General features: G+C 39.1%; 1 protein-coding gene across 6 annotated transcripts in view; it reads left to right on the top strand.

The window, feature by feature from the left end:
- Positions 1-294: 294 nt before the first annotated feature.
- The window catches only part of CCDC171 (coiled-coil domain containing 171), a 372,925-nt gene continuing 349,339 nt past the window's right edge, over positions 295-23,880 (top strand). For 5 of the 6 annotated variants that reach the window (XM_045840939.1, XM_045840937.1, XM_045840935.1 and 2 more), the window contains exons 1-4: positions 453-539; positions 7,538-7,703; positions 10,976-11,111; positions 21,961-22,135. In XM_045840939.1, coding sequence (XP_045696895.1) covers positions 7,660-7,703; positions 10,976-11,111; positions 21,961-22,135 — 355 coding nt within the window. In that variant the 5' untranslated portion in view covers positions 453-539; positions 7,538-7,659. Of the gene's footprint in view, positions 357-452; positions 540-7,537; positions 7,704-10,975; positions 11,112-21,960; positions 22,136-23,880 lie in introns of those variants that run through there. The other variant, XM_045840936.1, reaches the window with a different exon arrangement.

The raw sequence follows: 23,880 nt of genomic DNA, 5'->3' as shown, positions 1-23,880 counted from the left end.
TAAAGCGGTGACTTGGGTTCCCACCCTCAAAACACCGAACTGGAGCTTGGGCCTCCGCCTTCTCCGGAGGAGGAGGCGGAGGCACAAGCGCCCCTGACTACAGCGCAGCCAGTGGCCGGCTCCCCAGCACCCGCTACCCAGCAACAGCGCATGCGTGGGCTGTCCTTTAAGTGAAGCCACGCAGCAGCTTCAAGGAGGCTCTTCCAATCAGAGCCCGGTGTTCTCAGAGGGAGGGTGGGCGGTGGGAGGTGGGAGGAAAGAGGCAGGGCGGGGCCAGAGGCCTGCGAAAGTCTACGGAGGTCTACCAGGGAAGTAGAGTCTCCGGAAGTGACCGTTGTAAACACCGTCTCCTTGGGGTTTGTTTCCCTTCCTGTCCCCTTTTGCAGTTTGTTCACCATCCTTGGGTCCTAGAGTCCGTCCAGTTCAAACAGTTTTTGCCCTGACCCCTGCAATCAGCCCGGGCCTCTTTCTAACTTTGAGATTTGAAGCTTCCCCTAGGGCCTTGGGTATACGGTCTGGACCGCAGGAGCCCCTTTGAGGTAACCACGGGGTGGGGGAGTCTTTGAGGTGAAGTACTTGGGCAGGGAGGTGTAGAGAGAAACAGTATGGGGGGTCTGCAGTGAGTGGTTATGGGGGATCCCAGTTAGTTTGGGACTGTCTTAAGGCTGTTCTTGTGTCATTAGTGGGGACACGCCTTAAACTCCTGGGTCTGGGCCTCTCTGCCCACCTGGAGGAAGTTCTTGGAGCATCTTAGCCAGATGCTGCTGTGGAAGTACCCAGAAGGGACCAGAGGTTAGGACCCAGGGGTCCTGGACTTGGAGCTTCTTTGACTTAGTTACCTATTCCACTGACATTTTTATCACTGTAGCTAGCTAGCTACTTTACTTTCACCGTGAGTCCTTGTTCTCTTTTTTCACTCTTGTAGAAGAAAATGGACATTTTGCTACATTTTTCTCTGCCATATTTAATACCATGGAAATCCCGTCATAGTTTAAATTGAACCACTTTGTTGATGTAGTTATCCTAAAACATACAGAGTTAGGTCCTTGAACCCGTGTGTTTTCAAAAGCTAACGTCGGAAAGAATGAGAGGAGGAAAGTAAGAATTTTTTTTTAAATATAGTAATCTCTCTCTTTTTTAAAGATTTTATTTATTTTTAGAGAGGGAAGGGAGGAAGAGAGAAAGAGAGAAACATCAATGTGCGGTTGCTGGGGGTCATGGCCTGCAACCCAGGCATGTACCGTGACTGGGAATCGAACCTGCAACACTTGGGTTCGCAGCCCGCACTCAATTCACTGAGCTACGCCAGCCAGGGAAAAATAAGAATTTTTTAAAGGACACTTTCGACAGGGTATTTTTATAATGATGAATTTAAAAAATTGAGATATAATTCATATAACCTAAAATTCACCATTTTAAAGTGTACAATTCAGTGGTTTTTAGTATATTCACTATATTGTACAGCAATCATCAGTAATTTCAGAATATTTACATCACCCCAAAAAGAAAACTTGTACCTATTAGCTGTCAGTTCCAATCCCTCCTCTCCCTATCCTCTGTAACCATGAAGTTACTTTCTGTGGGTTTGCTCTGCCTATTCTGTGCATTTCATATAAATGGAATACAATATATGGCTTTTTATATTTAGCTTCTTTTACTCATAATGTTTTCATGGTTTGTCCATGTTGTGGTATGTGTCAATACTTTATTCCTTTTTATGGTTGAATAATGTTTCATAATTTATCCATTGATTAGTTGATGGACATTTGGGTTGTTTTCACATTTGGTTATTATGAGCAATGCTGCTATGAACATTCGTATACAAGTTTCTGTTAAAGTTCAGTAATTATCTTAGAATGTGTCTTTGTGTTGGTTGTGCTGGGTCAATTTTCTCGGATACGCAGTTTGTTTTTTCAAAATGTAGATTAAAATCTTTTTGTATTCCAGTAAAGTTTTCTTGAATTTTACAGTCTTTAGTGTTTGTTCTGTTCCATTACTTTGATCTTATTCAGGGGCTCATTTTATATATTTGGTTATTCTTTGAGTATTTTTCAATATTTTGTCACATTCTCTTGATTCCTTTTGATCTTTTTATTTTTTAATTAAAATTTTTCAGCCCTGGCTGGCGTAGCTCAGTGGATTGAGCGCGGGCTGCGAACCAAAGTGTTGCAGGTTCGATTCCCAGCCAGGGTACATGCCTGGGTTGCAGGCTATAACCCCCAGCAACCGCATATTGATGTTTCTCTCTCTCTCTCTATCTCCCTCCCTTTCCTCTCTAAAAATAAATAAATAAAATCTAAAAATAAATTTTTTTCCACTTTTTCATTTTCTAAATAGATTTAATTAATTAATTAATTATTTAGAGAGAAGGGCAGGGAAGGAGAGAGAGGGAAAGATATATCAATGTGTGGTTGCCTCTTACACACCACCAGCTGGGGACCTCGCCCACAACCTGGACATGAGCCCTGACTGGGAACAAACCAGGGACCCTTTGGTTTGCTGGCTGACTCAATCCATTGAGCCACATCAGCCAGGACCCATTATTCCCTTTTCTTACATGAAGTTTGTGTGGGATTTAACTGCACTATTCTGTTGCTTATTTTTTCTTATTTTTATGGAAGATTAGTTTACCTGAATTTTGAGAATGGGGCAAGGGGCAGGAAAACTTTTCTAATGTCATAGAACCCTGTCTTGGGTGTTTTTTGTGTGTGAATATTAAAAACTGGTGGCTCACTTTCTGAGATCTCCTGGCCCTGTTTCTTCTATAGCATTGTCTGGGCCATGTCTTTACTTTGTCTTTATTTCCCCTATCCTGCTGAATTCAAATAGCATCTCCAGTAGCTTCACTTTAGTGTGGGTTTCTGTCAGGGAAGAGGACCTTGGCAGCTCAGTTTTGCAAGTTCATGAGGCAGACTGTATCAACTCTTTCAAGACTCTCGTGGTATGCCTGTTTCATGTGCACCTACTTTCATCTGCTGCTCTCAAATTAGCCTGCAGTGCTTTTCATTAAATATCTGTGGCTCTTTGGAGGTTCCATCCAATGCAGGCTTGTTATTTCCCTTTGCTTTCTCCTCCAGAGGTACCTTGACTCTTGTGCAGGTTTTGTGGCTGTTGGTGGTTTGCCCTCATTCCCGTGTATTTTGTGGTTCTTTTTGTTGCAAATATTGCTCATGGTCATCTAGTTCAGTAAACTTAGGATTTATACAGACTCTCTCATTTAAATTTATAAGGAAATTGAGCTATAGAAAGACAAAGAGATTTGATAATAAAGACATACACCTGTCACTCAATTTTTTTTTTAACCCTGAGAGAGCATTCTCAAGCTTCTTACCCATATTGGTTTTCTATTGTTGTGTAAAAAGCTACCACAAACTTAGTGGCTTATAAGAGCACCCATTTCTTACCTCTCAATTTCTGTTGGTCAGGAGTCTGGGTACAGCTTAGGTGGGCCCTCTTCAGTTTTACTAGGTTGTAGTCAAGGCACCACCTGGGCTGTGTTCTCATCTGGAGGCTTGACTGAAAAGAATCTGCTTCCCAGCTCACTTCAGTTGTTGGCAGAATGTATTTTCTGTTGGCCTCGGTATGACTCAGGGATCTGGCTTTTTCGCTGGCTGTGGGGTAGAGGTTGCCTGCAATTCCCCTGCTGTGTGACCCTCTCCATAGGCAGTTCACGGCATGGCAGTTTGCTTCTTCAGGGTCAGAAGGAGATTGTCACTTCATTCTGCAAAGACAGAATCTGATATAACATAATGTGATCATGGGTAGGGCATTCCATCATCTTCACCATATTATGTTGTTTGGAGGCAAGTCATGGGTTCTGCCCACAAAGGCAAGGGTTTTATAGAAGAGGAAAACCACCAGAGGCAGTGATGGTGGGGACCACCTGCATATTTCACTGTCTGTATCAATGATCTGGAATTCATGACACTTGCTCCTGAGCTATTGGACATTTGCTAGAGGATCACTCAGATTAGCATATGTTAGGTACCAAAATAACACACTGAAAAATGATGATTCTCTTCATTTTAGCTTTATTGAAGCAACTTTATTAAAATTAGGTACTCTACCTCTTCCTACACGTCTCTGCCCAAGATAAAAACAAAACAGAAAACAGCAGGCAGTATTAAAGTCCTAACTCTGTAAATTCTTTGCCTGTGAGATAAATAGAGATTCTGTTTGTGCCTGTTGTGACATATGCACACACGCATATGGTTTTAGTCTTTTCACAAAACAAACATTTTATATACCTACTTTTATATATACTTTGAGCCTTGGACATTACTCTTAACTATAGAAGAGTCCATTCGTTGTAGGTTCTAACTCTTGTACTTCTGAAAGCAGTTTCTCTGGAGTGTGATCTTTGGAGGCATGTGGTAGTAAGGTAGAAAGATTTTGGGGCTCAGTATCAGAAGGGCTTGATTAAAACCTTAGTGTCCCTTACTGAGTAGTTGCCTGCCCTCAGGGAAGTCATTTAGTCTCTCTGAATCCAAAGAGTTTCCTTAATTGAAGTAAGGATAATAAACCTTGGGTAAAATAACTGTGTGTCAGCTGTGGCCTTTTTCAAAAGGCTTGGGCTTTTCAGTTAGATTTTTATGAGTTAGAGTCTTGGTCCTATAACTGTGTGACTTTTGGCAAGTTTCTTCTAATCTGAGTCTTCGTTTTCTCTGTTGAAAAATGGGATAACCTTTACATTGCAGTGTGGTAAGGATCAGAGTACTGTATAAAGATGACCAAGTACAGTGCTTGATGCTGGAGTAGGTGCTCAGTAAACAAATGGCAGTGCTGTTTGTTTATCTGCTACCATTGTTATCCAGCTTAGTCTTTTAGGTCCCTGGAGAAATGGAGTTTCTCCACACACCCCCATCTTGATAAAAATTACATTCTCTTTTTCCTAGGTTGAACTATTTTGCTGTCAGCCACAGGAACCACTGACTGTCTTAAAGATCTCTTGGTGTCTGAGTGTAGGAGCCGTTAGTCAGTTTTCAGGACTGTGGTTGAATCTACATCCCAGTTGGTTTATTTGAGTTCCTTTTTCAGTGATCTCTCTAAAGTTGTGAGAGCAGGGACAGAACAGTTTGGCCTTTTACTGGTCTTCTAGATGTCCCTATTTACTCATAGTTTTACTAAACAATTCTTTTTTAAATTTTCACCCAAGGATGTCCTTGTTGATTTTAGAGAGGGGAAGGGAGGGGGAGAGAGAGAGACACCAATGTAAGGGAGAAACGTGAATCAGTTGCCTCTCCCACATTCCCCAACTGGGGGACCCAGCCCACAGCAGGCATGTGCCAAGACTGGGAATCAAACCTGTGACCCTTCAGTGTACAGGACAACGCTCCAACCAGCTGAGCCACACCAGCCAGGGCTAAACAATTGTTTTATTGTATCTCCCCACCAGACCAAATCACCTCTTGTATCACCTACACCCTTCCTTTGTCAGGAATCGTTATATTTTTTCAGAGGGTTCTGTGTTCAGTAATAGACATTGATAGTGAGTGAGCATTGTCTGTGTGCTGTTTGTATTATTTAAATCTCAAATATATGAGTGAGGTTGATATAGTCATCTGCTGCTTATGGTTGAGGAAACAGGCTCAGAGAGCTTAAGTGACTTGCCTCCTGGCACATACGTGTAAGATACTTACTGGAATCCTAACTCAGATCTCTGTTGAGTCCATAGCTCATTGTTTATCTAGGATATTGGATTTCTGCTGGGGAGACACTTATGGGATCTTGATATTTGTGTCTTTATGGACTTAATTAATTACAGTTATCTCTCTTTAAAATGTTTACGTAGAGAATTTTTTATACTATAGTAAAGTAACTTTAAGTGGTTGGTTCTGTATAATTTGGAGTATGTCCCATAGAAGAGGGGTCCCCGTGAGAAGGCCAGTACCAGTTACTGATGCTTTCCTCTTTCCGTCTTCCTTTTTGATCCCTCAGGAGAAGGCCTTTGAAAATGAGATCTTTTATTTGGGAGCACTTTGGCCTTTGATTATAATATTGCATTAAAAAAATATCATTTATTCAAAAGTCTTTGGGAACCCCCAAATGACCCTGGACTTCATTTTATTTTATTTTTTAAAAAATATTTTATTTTATTTATTTTCAGAGAGGGGGGAAGGGAGAGAAAAAGAGAAAGAGAAACATCAATGTGTGGCTGCCTCTCATGCAACCCCTACTGGGGACCTAGCCTGCAATCCAGGTGTGGGGGAGGTTTGCCCACAGAGCCCACCGTCTGCTGTGGATGAGGATAAGTCTACCAAGACATGATCTGCATGGGGAGAAGAGGTGGCCGATCTCTCAGAGGAGAAGGACCAGGAGCCTTTTCCTCAATGGGCTTTTATTGGGTTCAATTTGCACAGGAATATAGGTAAAGCTCATCAATCATTGTCAGGCAGTAAGGATCAAACAATAGGTAACATACAAAGAACTATGAAGGCTTATTTTGAGTCAGGGTCAGTTAGCTAAAGGGCTGTAAGACTTCCAGAAACAAACTCATTTCTTGCTTGGACCCTTATCAGAAAATGGAGGACATTCTTAGCAAAGTAGGTTTTACAGGATTTTATGCATTCTTTCTTAGGCCTGATTGCCCCCAGGGAACTGCCCATTCCTGCCCAGGGCTGCACTGCCCTCTCATTATTTCAGGCTTAAGTCAGGCAGGGGAAGTAAGGCAGCCAAGAGATGAGGAGACTTCTCCCAGACAGAATGAGGACTCAGGCTATGTCAAAGCCAAGGAGCAAGGGTCCATCACCCCCTTTATAGCCCCCCAAGTCCTTCCTGAGGGCCCCTTCATGACCATGCCTGTCTTAGGTTGCCCTTCCCTTGAGGAATCTTACTGGTCATTGGCTAACCAGTCATCTGCCTGGGGCCAAGGAGGGTGAAGTAAAAGGGAGCAGAGGCCGGTGCCCCTGCCAGGAAGATAAGCTTTTTCTCTTTAGTGGCTTATGGTCCCAAGGTCTCTTACTCAGCCTTAGCCTTGGGGGGTTATAGCTTCTGAAACCAGGCAGGGCAGCTCCCAACACCCAAGCATGTGCCCTGACTGGGAATCGAACCCTTTGGTTCTCAGGCTGGTACTCAATCCACAGAGCCACAACAGCCAGGGCCATTTTATTTCAAACTGATTTCTGTGCTCTACAGAAAGCCACTACCTATTCCTTTTCCAGTTCAAGAAGAATTTGTCCCTATTTTTTTATAACAATGTTTTCTTTCTGTTTGAAAATAAAAATAATAGGATTACTGTGTTCTTATAGGAAGGGACATCTTTCTAACATTTTTTCTTTTTTGCTTGTAATCTTTTTAAAAGAAATAAAACATTTATTTAAAACCATTTATATAAAAATAAAAGCCATAGCTTTTAAAAATATGAGTACTTATATGTTTGTTAGACAATAATTTAAAAATACAAATAACTTGAACAATAATTAAAATGAAAAAATAAAATATATAAATACTAATAAAAAATACAAATAAATTGAAGAACAAAAGAAAAGTTGCCTTTAGTCTCAGGATTCATAAATATAACTACTGTTTTATTGTTTAGTATTTTAACAGAATTCAGTCCATCTAACCTGTAAGCCACAGACATCTTGGACAATTTAATCATCAATAACGAAGTATATCATTAAGGAACTGTGGTATTTTGAAAGAGTTGGAAAACTTATCATGAATTTAAACACTTCAAGTAATGTTACTGGTGATGCCCAAAGGTAAGCCTCCAAGCTTTTGCTTTAGTTGAGGATTGCTTTTGTTTGCAAGGAGCAGGGAGAAGTCAGTGGTTGGAGGGGCTGGTTGTAAGAGTTCTCATGGTTCGGGTAAGGCTGGTAGAAATTTCATGGGGCTGGAGGAGCAGGAATGATGCCTCTGGAGGCTTTGGACGCTCTTAGTCCTCTTTTGTTAACTCAGTCCACAAAGGTCAAAGTGTCTGCACTTTCTTTTGTCCCTAAATACTTGCTTATTCTTTTCTGCCTCTCTAAATACTTCCTTCCTCTTGTATTTCTGCTTATTCACATTTCTGCATGGTGATTACTTTGGTTTGCCATAATCTCTGTGGCTCTTAATTCTTCTTTTATATTTTTAAATTTTCTTTTTTAGTTATCCATTTAAATATATTTTTAAAAAGAATCATGAGGTGTGGGGTGGAAATAGTCTCAATAGTCCTTGCTCATATTTAATTAGAGAAGAACTGATTTAAATAGATCACCTATCAGCAAAGATGGGTGGGGTGGGGCAAGTACCATGACTAATATGTACTTCACCTATAAATAGAGTTTGCTACATAAACATTTTCTACCTATCTTTAGAAGCTGTCTTAAATCTTTCTTTCTGGAATAGTGTAGGGTATAAATGAATAAGATACTAACTTTTTACTTTGCTAATATTTCATCTCAAAGAGGACTTTTTCTTTTATTGAATGTGGCAAGGGTCAAGAGTAAGGTCTTATCAGCTTGTTCACCACCACAGGTGAGAAACATGGTTCAAGGTTCCTTCTTGTTTGGATATTCTATTTTATATATGTATATACATACATTTATATGTATTTTCATGCAAATAATAGGTGCATTTTGAGAAAAATTAAAAAATACAAATGAAAAAACAATAAAACTACTTACAATCCTATTATTTAGAGTTAATTACTAATAACATGTTGGTATATACTTGTTCATATTTTAGAAACATATAAATATATAATTCTACTTTAAAAATTTGAATATAATATAAAATTATATTTTAAAAATATTGCTTCACATTATTTAGTATCTTGCCTTTCAGTTTTGGGAGGAACATGTTAATATATTAGTATACATCATTAGCCCTGGCTGGTGCGGCTCAGTGGATTGAGTGCTGGACTGTGAACCAAAAGGTCGCCTGTTTGATTCCCAGTCAGGGCACATGCCTGGGTTGCAGGCCAGGTCCCCAGCTGGGGTGTGAGAGACAACCAATCAATGTATCTCTCACACATCAATGTTTCTCTTCTTCTTTCTCCCTCCCTCCCTTTCTCTCTCTCTGAAAACAAATAAATAAAATCTTTTAAAAATATACATCAATATACCATAAATTTTTAAAGAAGATTTAATTTACTTTTTTTTAAGAGTGGGTAAAGGAGGGAGAAAGAGAAGGGGAGAAACATTGATATGAGAAAGTAACAAGAATTATTAGACAACAAGTATTAGGAGACCAGGGCTCTCATTTATTATATAAATTTTTACTTGAGTCTCTTGTTTTTAGTATGGATCCCGTACCCTATTTGTGTTTGATGTCTCCAATCCAGAGATCTGTTTTATCCTGTCCAGGGAATAAACCCCTGGTTTATTTTTCCAGAGTGGGGAAGAGATTGGTGCTCAGTTGTGTGGCATATAGGATAGAGGATTTGAGGATCTCATTATTACTTTGGTAGACCTTTAACCAATTCTGTTTTCTGCTCTACTTTTACCTCCATTTTCAAAGATGTTGCCAATGAACTGAGCTTGTTGGGACTTTGGTGTAAATCAGGTTGCCTTCCCTACTGTTGACTTTGAATTTAACTCTCTTATATCAATCAGTTACCACTTGCCCACATGCTTTCCAGCTTCTAGTGTTTTATTGCTATTGGCTCATCTCCTGTGCTCTTTCTTGTGAGTTTATGCCTCTAAATTCTCTTTGCTGTTATTTTAATTCAAATTTTAATTTTAGGGAGAGGGTAGAGTGCTTTAGTATGCCATTTTAGTTTTTAATTTTTTAAAAGATTATATTTATTTATTTTTAGAGAGGGAGGAGGGAGGGAGAAAGAAGGAGAGAAACATCGATGTATGAGAGAAACATCAATGTGTGGTTGTCTCTCGCACACCCCACACTGGTAACCTAACCCACAACCCAGGCATGTGCCCTGACTAGCAATCAAACTGGTGAGTTTTTGGTTAACAGGTCTGTGCTCAATCCACTGAACCACACCAGCCAGGGCTAGTCTGCCATTTTAAAGCAGAAATCTATATTCTCTCATTTATACTTTTTCTTTTAGTAATATATACTACATTTGCAATAAGTAAAATATTTTGTTCAAAAAGGTAAGAAGGAAAGAACTTAATCTCTTGCAAAACTGCATACCTTGTGATAGGATGAGATAGCCTTTTGGTACCAATCTTGAACAATGTGGTGGTTTTCCAATGGATAGTGGTTTGTTTCTAGTCATGAGTGTTTTGCCTTTCTGCCTAGCTTTTGCAATCAACATCTTTGACTAGATTGTACGGTCCTTTTGGGCAAGGGCCATATTATGTTCTCTGTGTTTTTTGAAAAATAAGTTATTGGAAATACCAAAAGTGAAAGGCAAAAGATTTATACGATCTGAAGAGAAACCAGAGTATATGGAACTGCCTTTTGACCTGGCAATTCCGCTGCTGGGATTTATACTCTAAGATCCCTGAAAGACCAATCCAAAAGATCCTATACACCCCAATGTTCATAGCAGTGCAATTTAAAATAGCCAAGTGCTGGAAGCAACTTAGGTGCGCATCAGCAAATGAGTGGATCAAAAAACTATGGTACATTTACACAAAGGAATTCTATGCAGCAGAGAGAAAGGAGGAGTTTATACCCTTTGCGACAGCATGGATGGATTTGGAGAGCATTATGCTAAGTGAGATAAGCCAGGTGGTGAGGGACAAATACCATATGATCTCACCTTTAAATGGAACATAATCAACAAAAGAAAAAAGCAAACAAAATATAACCAGAGTCATGGAAATTAAGAACAATCTAACAATAGCCAGAGGGGAGGAGGGAGGAGACAGAGGGGGAAGGGTTTTCAGGAACTACTATAAAGGACACATGGACCAAACCAAGGGGGAGGGTGGACGCAAGGGGGAGGGAGATGGGTTTGTGGGGGTGGGGAGAACATACAGACAACTGTAATTGAACAACAATAAAATAATTTAAAAAATAAATACCAGAAGTGCTGGAAATATTCTTACGGAGAATTATATTTTATTATAATCTCATTTTATAGGTTGAAGAATGCCTCATCTGATGTAAAGCAAATGCTTAAAAGTGAAACAGAATTGGATATTACTGCTGATCTCAGAAAGAAACTCCATCGGGCTAAGAAGGAAAAATTGGAAATAACAACTAAGCACAATGCAGAGGTAAAATTTATTTTCCTCTTAAATAATGTTAAATGTAGAGTTTGATTAACTTAGATTGATTTCATATTACAAAGTCCACATTTAACACTTATCACTATAACATCCTTGTGCTTAGAAAGGGAACTATAAAGAAAACATGTTTTTAAAAAACATATAGTGGAATTGTATAAGATTGTTAAAGTAGAAATTTAATGTTATATTTATTTGTATTTGCTTTCAACTTATTTTAATAATGGGTAAACTTGTTCAAAAATATTAATTGAGCTCCAGCTGTAATGGCTCAGTGGATTGAGCACAGACCTGAAAACCAAAGGGTTTCAGTTTGATTCCCAGTCAGGGCACAAGCCTGGATTGTGGCCCAGGTCCCTAGTTGGGGGTGTGAGAGAGGCAACCAGTCAGTGCATCTCTTGCACCCTGGTGTTTCTCATTTTCTCCCTCCCTTCTCCTCTCTCTAAAGGTAAATAAGTAAAAAAAATCTTTAAAAAAATATTAATTGATAAATATATTTGGTGACTAAAATATTTATAAATTAGACATTTTTGAAATCCTAATGTAGGTTCCTTTTGGTCTGTCCTGCAATAATTTCTTAAGATTTGAGTATGAAAATTTTAATCTCAGTATAACTTATAAATTATTTTAGTTTTTTGTTGTATTATATTACTGTATCTTTTATTAGTGTGTATATATACAGGGTGGGGCAAAAGTAGGTTTACATTTATTCATGTGGAAAACAATACAATAATTGATAAACAATGTAGGAATACACAATGTTTCAGCATACTCACAACTGTAAACCTACTCTTGCAGCCCACCTTGTATATACAAATATATATATTGTATGTATATGTATATAATCCAAGGACAGTAGTTATTTTTTTCAGTAAGTTCAGTTATAAACTATGTGTTTATGTCTCTTTTGTCTGTTGTGTTTTTTCTGTTTTCTACTTTTTCCTTTTTTAAATCTTATTCATTCTTTTGTTGTTGTTGTTGTTATTTACTGACTTTTAGAGAGGGAGAGGAACGGAGAGAGAGTAAAGAGAAAGAGGGTGAGGGAGAGACATCAATTCGTTGTTTCACTTATTTATACATTCATTGGTTAATTCTTGTATGTGCCCTGTCTGGGGATTGAATCTACAACCTTGCTATATCCGGATGATGCTCTAACCAACTGAGCAACCCAGCCAGCGCTTTAAATCTTACTCATTTCTACTTTTTGTGACAGCATGGATAGACCTGGAGATTATTATGCTAAGTGAAATAAGCCAGTGAGAGAAAGATAAATACCATATGATCTCACTTACATGTGAAAATAATGAACAAAATATACATAAAGAAAGCAGAAACCGATGCATGGATACATGGAACAGACCGATAGCTGTCAGAGAGGAACGGGGAGGGGGGACTGGATGAAAGAAGGGGAAGGGGTTAGCCAAAGAACATACATGCATAACATAGAGACACAGACAACAGGGTGGTGATGGCCAGAGGGAAGAGGGGGTGGGGGCTGGGTAGAGGTAGGTAAAGGTGGGGGAAATGGAGACATCTGTAATAGTGTCAACAATAAAAATAAAGTTTAAAAAAAGGTGAAGTGGGATTTAACACCAGCCAAAAAAGGCAAGCCACACACACCTCCCGCTTCTTGTTTTTTCCCCTTTCACTGAGGCATAATCAGTAAATACAAATAGTGTATTTAAAAAAACTTACTTTTTTTTTTTTTTTTTAATTTTTGAGGGAGGGGAAGGAAGGGAGAAAGAGAGGAAGAGAAATGTTGATGTGAGAGAGAAATACTAATCAACTGCCTTCTGAACCCAGGCATGTGCCCCAACTGGGGATCGCATCAGTGACCTTTCGGTTTGTGGGTTTGCAGAATGATGCCCAGCCAACTGAGCCACACTGGCTGTGCAAACTTACTCTTAAAGCTCAGCTTAGGCAGCTTGGTATAGTGGAAAGAATACTGATTTCACAGATTTGGACTCATTTTTGGCCCTTCCATTTTGTGACCTTGAGTGAGTTATTTATTCTGTACATCATCGGTTTCTCATTGTGAAATGCTGGTCCCAAAAGGTTGTTGTAATAATTACGTGAATTTTATAAAGTGCCTATTCATTATAATAGTAGCTATAATTTATTGACACTTAAGTATAAATAGTGTGTTTTCCTTCCCTTTTCACTAAATTCTGTTACTGTTTCATCAGGAAACCTTTTAAAGCCTCCCTGGGTGACACTGATTAATCCTTTCTTTGCACTCCCACAAGTGGCTGTTACCAATATTTTAGAGTTAAGACGTTTATTTCATGCTTACCTATGCCTCCTTAGTCTGAGAGCAGTGACCACACTGTCTCTGTCTGTCTCATGTGGCTTAGGCCCTTAGTGGCTGTGTGTTGAATAAGTGTTGGAAAAACAGTTTCTGTGTATTAAGGAACAGTGAGTGGTTTCTGATTAAAATAACAAGCAGTGCATATGTAACTGTTTTATTTGTATTTTTAGAGGCAAGTGAGGTAATTTTAAAATGAGTTAATTGAAATAATTGCTTTATTTACTTATAATATTGCATAGTAAATGTAAAGTGGCACTTGTTAAATTTATGCTAATGAATATAATCTCCAAAACTTATTTTTAAAAACATATGTACATTAGTGCCTTGATAATCATTTATTATTCATATTAAATATACTTTAATGTATATTTGCAGTTGTCACCAGATTTATCTTAGCAGACTACACTATTGTCTTTATGTTTTGAAGGATGTGTTCACATTAAAGAGATGGGAATTATTTGAGATAAGAGTTTTCTCAAAATAGGCAATTAGAATTGGTTCAACTCTAGTTTTATATTACTATTTATTATTCTTGTTTCAGTTATTTCTTTAGATGATTTTACTCATCTAAACAAATAATGTAGTATTTTTTTAGCTGTCTGATCTCTGAATATGCCCTTTATAACGCAAAGCAGAGACAAATAAAACTGTTTAAAAACTAAAGCCATTTATTTGCCTTATTAGATACTCCTAATACTAACATACATTGTGCTAGGCAATTGGCACAAAATATCTTTATTTTTATTATTTTATTACTTTAAATTGAATTTATTGGGGTGACATTGGTTAATAAAATTATGCAGGTTTCAAACATTACCACTCAATAACATAACATCTGCACACTGCATTATGCACTCACAGCCCTAAGTATAATCTCTTTCCGCCCGCATTAATCCCCCTTTTACTGTCTTCCACCTCCCCCCACCCCCTTTCCCTCTGGCAGTTACCATACTGTTTTCTGTGTCTATGTGTTATTTATTTATTTATTTAGTTTAATCCCTTCATCTTTTTCACCCAGCTCCCCAACACCCCTACCCTCTGACACCTGTCAGTCTGTTCTATGTATCTCTGCTTCTGTTTCTATTTTTTTGTTGGATTAGCACAAGATATCTTTAAAAACTAAGTGCCCATTGGTGGGTGAATGGATAAAGAGAATATGGCATCCAAGATCTTTCCAGAAAGTGTACAGCCATGTAATGTGAAAAATAAAGACATTTATTGAAGAAGATACAAGAAACATTGTACATAGGACAATGACGCCTCAGTCCCCTTCAAAGTAGGCACCTTGGGACCTCACACAGTTCTCCCAATCGCCAACAGCTTCCTCATCATATTTTCCTGAATCTCACTGATGGTCTGAAATCTCTTCCCTTTTAAAGGTGACTTTAGTTTTGTGAAAAGCCAGAAGTCACAGGATGCCAAATCTCGGCTGTAGTGGGGCTGAGTCACCTGGGTGATTTGATGTTTTGCTAAAACACTCTGCACGAGACATGATGCATGAGTGGGCACATTGTTGTGATGAAGCTGCCAGTCACCAGATGCCCATAGCTGCAGCCTTCAGAATCATCCGAATAGTTTCATGAGGGAATGTTCAAACTTACTGCAAAATTTGATGCAGATTCGTTGCTATACTCTCTCAGTTGTTTTGAATGTGATAGCCACACAGTACACATGTCACTCAATGGTGTCTACCACTCCCACTGACTACTATAATGAAGTTGTCATTGTTCACTCATGCGCATTCCAGTCCACTCTTCTTGGCTGCCAGGTTACATTGATGTATCACAAACCATTGTCATTATATTAACAATGGATGGAATTTTTCTGGACAGCCCTCATATACATACAATGAATATTATTCAGCCATTAAAAAAGAATGAAATATGCTGTTGCAACAACATGGATAGACCTCGAGGGTATTATGGTAAGTGAAATACATCAGACAGTGATAGACAAATATTCTGTGATCTCACTTATGTATGGAATCTAAAAAACAAACAGGTTGAACAATTCAAGCTGGTACATAAAGAAGCAAATGTGGAAGCTGGTTGGGTGAAATGGATGAAGGGTGTCATAACATACAGGACTGAAAAGAATAAAGATATGTTTTTAAAAGGAGGGAGATATTTTGCTGCTTTTGTATGTTTTAGTGCATGTGTTGAACCTTAAGTGAGAAAACAACCTTAAGGGCAGAGGATATGTTTATCTGCTATGTGGATAGTTCTGAAATCAAATAAGGTCCAATCAGGCAAAGAGTAGGGCATTAATGGAGGGATTTGGCTGTACTGGTGATGGAAGACCTAGGAATTCAAACAGGGAATGAGGGAATAAGGAGGCCACCCAGAGATTCTAACTGCAGGAAGCCATTACCACCTCTAGGCCAGAGGGCCAGTGGGAAGAGATGATGTTACCAGAGCTCAGCAGTTAGGACTATTTTGTGGGAGGTAGAGCCCTGGTGGGGACTATTCAGCCAGTGTTGTAATGTTGGAGGGGAGAAATGGGGACCTGGAACCTCAAAAAAGATGCTACTGCCAGAGACACTGGGGTAAATAGAGCCATTTGGCACTGGAGCATAGGAATTACAGTTCCTATGATAGAATAGAATAGAACAAAAGAAGGGGTTAGGGAAAGGATCTGAATCAAATGGGCAAATGATTGGCAGTCTACACCTTTACTCTTCAGGGTTTATTATCTAGTAGTCAATCGCTACTGCTTCACCTTTGCCACTCTGGAAGTCCATCATTCCAGTCGAAATTGGGATGTTCATCTCAATGGTGGCATATCCCACCATAATCTCCACCACCCACTATTATCTTTGGCACGTAAAGGTTAGCCACCAGAGCTTTCTAAGGATGCTTGTGCTACCCTCTCCATGTAGTTTACAGCATTTTAACTAGGAAAAGAGGAAGTAGTAGGGGAAATAGGGAGTTTTGGTTTGCTCATAATAAAACTACTCCCATTTCCTTAAGTGTCCATATTATGTCAGGAAAGTACTGGCATTTTGATATTACTAAATGATTGTTAAAATCAGTTTACAGTCACCCATCCAAGCAAAGTGTTAAAGCTAGTTAATTAAATCCAAATCAATCCAATATATGTTCTTCACGTTCCTTCTAATAGAAGATTGGCAGAATCTTGCCAATCCAAGCTATCCAAGCTATCTTCTCCTGAACCTGACTTTGCATTCCTCCTTCGGTGGCAAAGTGAGTTCTGAGTCTGTCTATGATGACAAAAAGTGGTGGAGGTGGATCTCGCAAATCTTCTTGTAAGACAGTTGCTTTAGGTGTGGTTATTACTAAGTCTAGATGCAAGGGAAGGCTAGTTACCTCAGACAGGGTGGAGAGGCTGCTTTTTTTGGCAAGGGATGTTTAGGGGGACATTTGGGAATTCACAGTTGTTTTTTCTAATATATTTTATTGATTATGCTATTACAGTTGTCCCATTTCCCCCTTCACTCCCCTCCGCCCTGTACACCCTCTCCCACCCACATCCACCCCTTTAGTCATGTCCATGTGTCATAAGTTCTTTAGCTTCTAGATTTCCCATACTATTCTTGCCCTCCCCCAGTCTATTTTCTACCTACCATCTATGCTACTTATTCTCTGTACCTTTTCCCCCTCTCTCCTTCTCCCACTCCCCTGTTGCTAACCCTCCATGTGATCTCCATTTCTGTGGTTCCATTCCTGTTCTAGTTGTTTGCTTAGTTTCTTTTGGTTTTGCTTTAGGTGTGGTTGTTAATAATTGTGAGTTTGCTGTCCTTTTACTATACATTTTTTTTTTAATCTTCTTTTCTTAGGTAAGTCCCTTTAACATTTCATAAAAAAAGGGCTTGGTGATGATGAACTCCTTTCACTTGACCTTATCTGAGAGGCACTTTATCTGCCCTCCCATTCTAAATGAAAGCTTTGCTGGATAGAGTAATCTGGGATATAGGTCCTTGTCTTTCATAACTTGGAATACTTCTTTCCAGGCCCTTCTTGCCTGTAAGGTCTCTTTTGAGAAATCAGCTGACAGTCTGATGGGAACTCCTTTGTAGGTGACTGTCCCCTTATCTCTTGCTGCTTCTAGGATTCTCTCCTTCATTTTTACCTTGGCTAATGTAATGATGATGTGCCTTGGTGTGTTTCTTCTTGGGTCCAACTTCTTTGGGGCTCTCTGAGCTTCCTGGATTTCTTGGAAGTCTATTTCCTTGGCCAGAATGGGGAAGTTCTCCTTTATTATTTGTTCAAATACGTGTTCAATCTGTTGCTTTTCCTCTTCCCCTTCTGGTACCCCTATAATTCAGATGTTGCAATGTTTAAAGATGTCCTGGAGGTTCCTAAGCTTCTCCTCATTTTTTTGAATTCTTATTTCTCCATTCTTTCCTGTTTGGTTGTTTTTTTCTTCCTTCTGGTCCACTCTATTGTTTTGAGTCCCAGTTTCCTTCCCATCACTATTGGTTCCCTGTGCATTTTCCTTCATTTCTTTTATGGTCACCTACATTTTTTCATGTAATTTGTGCCCAAAGTCAACCAATTCTGTGAGCTTCCTGATCACCAGTGTTTTGAACTGTGCATCTCATAGATTGGCTATATCTTGGTCGCTCAAAAGGATGAGTCCTGGGGCGTTGATCTGTTCTTCTGTTTGAGACATGTCTCTCTCTCTCTCTCTTTTTTTTTTTTGGTCTGGCTGCTCCTGTTAAGGTGAGGGGCGGAGCCTTAGGTGTTCACCAGGGCTGGGCACCCCAGTCGCTGGATTGTGACGTATGTGGGGGCGGGGATGGGAGGGAACAATGGTGGTATCTCCGTTCTCCGTGGGACCTCAGTCCCTTCTCTGGGATCCTGGGTTGCGCGCTCTGCCCAGGTCCACAATCGCTGCCTCACTGGGTCCGCCAGCTGCCACTTGCATACTCAGGGTCCACCCGCTGCGATCTTGTGTGCCCCAGATGCCTTACACACTCCCAGTTGCCTTATGAGCCCAATTCTTTCTGTTCTCCAAGCGCCCAGACCCGCGCTCAGCTGCTCCTCCCCACCCCTCCTACTGGTCTGCATGAACGGGTCTACTTCAACTTCTTGGCTGTCCGACTTCCATTCAGTTAAATTTTCTGTCAGTTCTGGGTGTTATTCTGCCTCTAAATTGCTGTTGTTCTAATCTTGGTTGTGTGTGGAGGTACGGTGCATCCACCTATGCCTCCATCTTGCCGAAAGTCCCATTTGAGTAATTTCTGATGTCCTGCAGAAATTCTTGTGTCTTTTATTTGACGTAGCTCAAAGATTTCCTAAATGATAGTTTTCTAGCATTCTCTCTTATCTACTCTTTTTTCTCTCACACCAGAAATAAATGATTTTGCTTTTTTCACACCAGAAATAAATGATTATGGAGTATTATAACATTTTTTGCCTCTTTTATAAAGTTGATGCCATATGCCTTTCCTTCTAGAGCATTGAATTCCTTGATATTAGGGGCCCTATAATACTTGTTTTTATATTTTTCACTATACTTAGCAAAGAGGAAATGTTTAATATTATTTAATGAATTATTGATTCAATTCTAGAATTTTAGAATGGGAAATGACTTTATATAAATCACCTAGTTCTAATTTTTTTAAATATGTTTTATTGATTATGCTATTACAGTTGTCCCATTCCCCCCCTTTATTCCCTTCTGCCCTGTACATCCCCTCCCACCTATATTCCCTCCCCGTTTAGTTCATGTGCATGGGTTGTACATATAAGTCCTTTGGCTTCTACATTTCCTATACTATTCTTAACCTCCCCCTGTCTATTTTATACCTACCATCTATGCTACTTATTCTCTGTACCTTTCCCCCTCTCTCCCTCTCCCACGCCGATAACCCTCCCTGTGATCTCCATTTCTGTGGTTCTGTTCGTGTTCTAGTTGTTTGCTTAGTTTGTTTTTGTTTTTTTCCTTTGTTTTAGGTGTGGTTGTTAATCATTGTGAGTTTGCTGTCCTTTTACTATTCATATTTTTTTTCTTCTTTTTCTAAGATAAGTCCCTTTAACATTTCATAAAATAAGAACTTGGTGATGATGAACTCCTTTCACTTAACCTTATCTGAGAAGCACTTTACCTGCCCTTCCATTCTAAATGAAAGCTTTGCTGGATAGAGTAATCTTGGATGTAGGTCCTTGTCTTTCATAACTTGGAATACTTCTTTCCATCCCCTTCTTGCCCATAAGGTCTCTTTTGAGAAATCAGCTGACAGTCTTATGAGCACTCCTTTGTAGGTAACTGTCTCCTTTTCTCTTGCTGCTTTTAAGATTCTCTCCTTATATTTAATCTTGGGTAATGTAATTGATGTGCCTTGGTGTGTTCCTCCTTGGGTCCAACTTGTTTGGGACTCTCTGAGCTTCTTGGACTTCCTGGAAGTCTATTTCCTTTGCAAGACTGGGGAAATTCTTCATTATTTGTTCAAATAAGTTTTCAGTTTCTTACTCTTCCTCTTCTCTTTCTGGTACCCCTATGATTCGGATGTTGCAATGTTTAAAGATGTCCTGGAGGTTCCTAAGCCTCTCCTCATTTTTTTTGAATTCTTGTTTCTTTATTCTTTTCTGGTTGAATGTTTCTTCCTTACTTCTGGTCTACACCATTGATTTGAGTCCCAGTTTCCTTCCGGTCACTGTTGGTTCTGTGTATATTTTCCTTTATTTCACTTAGCACAGCCTTCATTTCTTCATCTAATTTGTCACCATATTCAACCAATTCTGTGAGCATCCTGATTACAAGTGCTTGGACTGTGCATATGATAGGTTGGCTATCTCTTTATTGTTTAGTTTTTTTTTTTTTTTTTCTGGAGCTTTGTTCTGTTCTTTCATTTGGGTCATTTTTTTTTTTTTTCTCTTGGATTGGGTGTTTTGTATTAACGGTGGAGCCTTAGTTCACCAGGGCCTGGCAACGCACATTGCTGTGTTGTGACACTGTATGTGGGGGAGGAATTGGAGAGGGAACAGTGCCACTTGCTCCTCTCTCTGTTGTATTTTAGTCACTTCCCTGGCTACCCAAAAGGAAATTGGTCCCTTCTGGTACTGATTCCCGGGTGGGTGGGTTTGTGTACATTCTAGAGCCCTGTGGGTCTCTCCAGTGAACTCTCCTGTGAGGCTTAGAGTTTCCCCTGTTGTCTCAACCCCCATAGGTATTTTCAATCAGATGTTTGAGGCTTTATTTCCCTGGACTGGAACCCTGGGTTGCTCAGTCTGTCTTGTTCCCTAGTTGTTCCTCCCGGTTTATCTGCACTCGAATGTGGGACTGCCTGTTCTACCAGCTCCTGCCTCACTGGGTCCTCCAGCCACCACCTTGCCACAAGTCCGTTCCATCTGGTTGCTTGTCTCTGCCTCTCCTACTGATCTGGATGAATGTTTCATCTTTAACTCCTTGGTTGTTGGACTTCCATAGAGTTCGATGTTCTGTCAGTTCTGTTTGCTTTTTGTTTTTAAATTATTGTTGTCCTTCTTTTGGTTGTGTGAGGAGGCACAGTGTGTCTACCCATGCCTCCATCTTGGCTGGAAGTCCTATGTAGCTCTAATTTTTTGACCTATATTCTGTTGTGTTATTTCATAGGAGGATATTAGGTAAATTAAATCTAGTCATTAGATATCTAGTTATCTAGATATTAGATAGATTAGATATTAGTTCATTAAAATCCCTGCAAAGTTGGCATTTTTATTTCTTTATGGTCTATCATAATATTATAATCAAGTGAAATAACATAGACAATATTTACCAAACTATATTTTGATACAATTTGCTTCTTGATTTCATATAGGCAATAGGAGGAAGGAAAGAATGAATTTTTACTTTATTTTTTAAAAGATTTTATTTATTCGATTCCCAGTCAGGGTACATGCCTGGGTTGCAAGCCATGACCCCCAGCAACCACACGTTGATGTCTCTCTCTCTTTTTCCCTCCCTTCCCTCTCTGAGAATAAATAAATAAAATCTTAAAAAAATTTTTTTTTAATAAAAAAGATTTTATTTATTTATTTTTTAGAGAGAGGGGAAAGAAGAGACCAAGATAGGGGGAAAAACATGAATGTGTGGGAGAAACATCAATCGGTTGCTTCTCACAAGCCCCCAACCAAGGACCTGGGCCTGTGCCCTGACTGGGAACTGAACCAGCGACTTTTCAGTTTGCAGGCTGGCACTCAACCCATTGAGCCACACCAGGCAGGGCAAGAATGAATTTTTTAAGTGCTTACTATGGGACATGCATTTTTTCCATTTCTTAGATATGACTACCGTCTGATTAAAACTTGTGATTTTCCTTTATTTTTTTTACAAGAAGTTTATATAAGAGTAATATTTTTTTTTCCCCTCTGGTGTATTCTCTAAAATAAGAAAATTACTATTGTCATTTTGTGGGTAAGGCTAGTGCTTCTCCTCCAGTCTTTCAGAAAGTATAAGTTTATAAATTCTTGTGTTAAAAATATTATAGAAACAAGTTTTTCTAAGAAATATAAATGTTTGGGTCAATGATTTCATAATCTTGCAGACATATTTTAATATTGATTCATGATATCAGAAATCTGTTTTTAGCTGGCAGGCTATGAGAGCCAGATTGCCAAGCTACGATCTGAGGTTGAAAAAGGAGAAGCATTGCGACAAAGTTTGGAATACGACCTGGCTGTTGCTAGAAAGGAAGCAGGCCTTGGAAGACGGGCTGCTGAAGAAAGGTTAGCTGAGGCACATAGGATCCAAGAAAAACTCTGTGGTAAGACTACTTCCATTCCTTCCTATGTTAAGAATTGTGACTTTATTGCATATCATTGCTTAGTGTTGTATATGCATTGCATATAGGGTCAGAAGTAAGGTTTTGATTCATCGACTGACCATTGATGGATAGACTTTGCTAGGTGTTTATAAAGTCTTCTGGCAATTATGTGAACATTCATCTGCTTTACATTAATTTTTTATGTTGCATATGTATAGAAGAAGGGGTTCAGAATTCTGTTAATCATTTTTTAGGGCATCTTTCCCATGAATAATTAGCAGAGTCACACAGAGATTTCTTTTTAAAAAAAAAAAACATGTATTTTAGGTCTTCTGTTACATATAGTCTTGAATCAGAATCTCTAGCTTGAGTGCATCTGGATGTGCAAGAAGCACTGTAGGTGATTTTGTTGATTAGCTGGGTCTGGAATCACTGGGTTAGAGTGTGGTTCCTAGAAAAGAAAAAGGCAGTTGATTTAACTCTCAAAATTATCTGTTAATATAGCATATGACCATCTTTTAAAATCTTTTTACTTAAGTATATATTAATGTGCATAGATACGTGTAAACTAATCACCAGAACCCGGATCATGGAATACAAAATTACCAGATGTCCTTCCACATGGATAACTACTGTCATGAGTTTTAATAACAAGGATTAATTTAGCCCTTTTTTGGTACTTTATGTGAACAGTCACATAGTATATACTCTTTTGTATCTGGCTTCTTTCTTGATCTTCATATTGATGTTTAGTACTATATTATGTGAATATATCACACTATTGATGAGCATTTGGGTTGTGTCTGGGTTTTGGTTATTAAGAATAAGGTTGCTATGAATATTTTTTTGTACAGAGCAGGTTTTAATTAAGAGAACACTGAACATGAATTCAGAAGATTTAGGTTTGAGCCTGGTTCTACCACTTATTTACTGATATTTGAACCTAGGTTGTTTTAAGGATGAAATAAGATAATGAACATGCTTTGTATGAACTGCATGGGGCTAACCAAATGTTAAGTTATAAATATACAAAAGTTATGTACCCTAGTCCTGGCCAGATGTCTTGGGTTATTGCCACTGGTCTGAAGTATTTTTGATTTCTTCTGGCATTTAATAACTATACCACTTAGGAATAAAAGGATTGCAAGGCACCAGATAATTAAATTAAAGTTAATGGCTTTAACTTAATTATAAGGATATTGAAATCCAGGGAAGATGGGAGGTTACTTGCCCAAAGTCAAATAATTTCAACAGACACATTACAGAGGAAATGGAGGAATGGCCATTAATCACATGGAAAATGTTTAACCTTACTTGTCATTAGGGAAATGCAAATTAAAAACCACTGTGATGGTAACTCCATACCCATCAGATGGCTCTAATTGAAAAAACTGGCAATACGAAATGCTAATGGGTATGTAGAGCAACTGAAACCCTTATAGTTAGTGGGAGAGTAAAATGGTACAACTACTTTGGAAAAAACCTGGCAATTTCTTTTTGTTTTTTTTTTAAACCTCACCAGAGCATATGTTTATTGATTTGAGAGAGAGGGAGAGAGATAGAGGGGGAGGGGAAAGGGAGGAAGGGGGAGAGAGACAGAGAGAGAGAGGAAGGGGGAGGGGAGAAGGGAGAGAGAGGGAGAAAGTAAGGGAGGGGGGAGAGAGTAAGGGAGGGAGGGAGAGAGGGAAAGAGGAAGGAAGGAAGGAAGGAAGATGTGAGAAATATTGATCAGTTGCCTCCCATAT

Source organism: Phyllostomus hastatus, unplaced genomic scaffold, assembly GCF_019186645.2.
Source record: "Phyllostomus hastatus isolate PE091 unplaced genomic scaffold, TTU_PhHast_1.1 phas_contig_34, whole genome shotgun sequence".
Classification (NCBI taxonomy): Eukaryota; Metazoa; Chordata; class Mammalia; order Chiroptera; family Phyllostomidae; genus Phyllostomus; species Phyllostomus hastatus.
The sequence above is the reverse complement of the archived record's forward strand: the minus strand, read 5'-3'. Positions and strand labels throughout refer to the sequence as shown.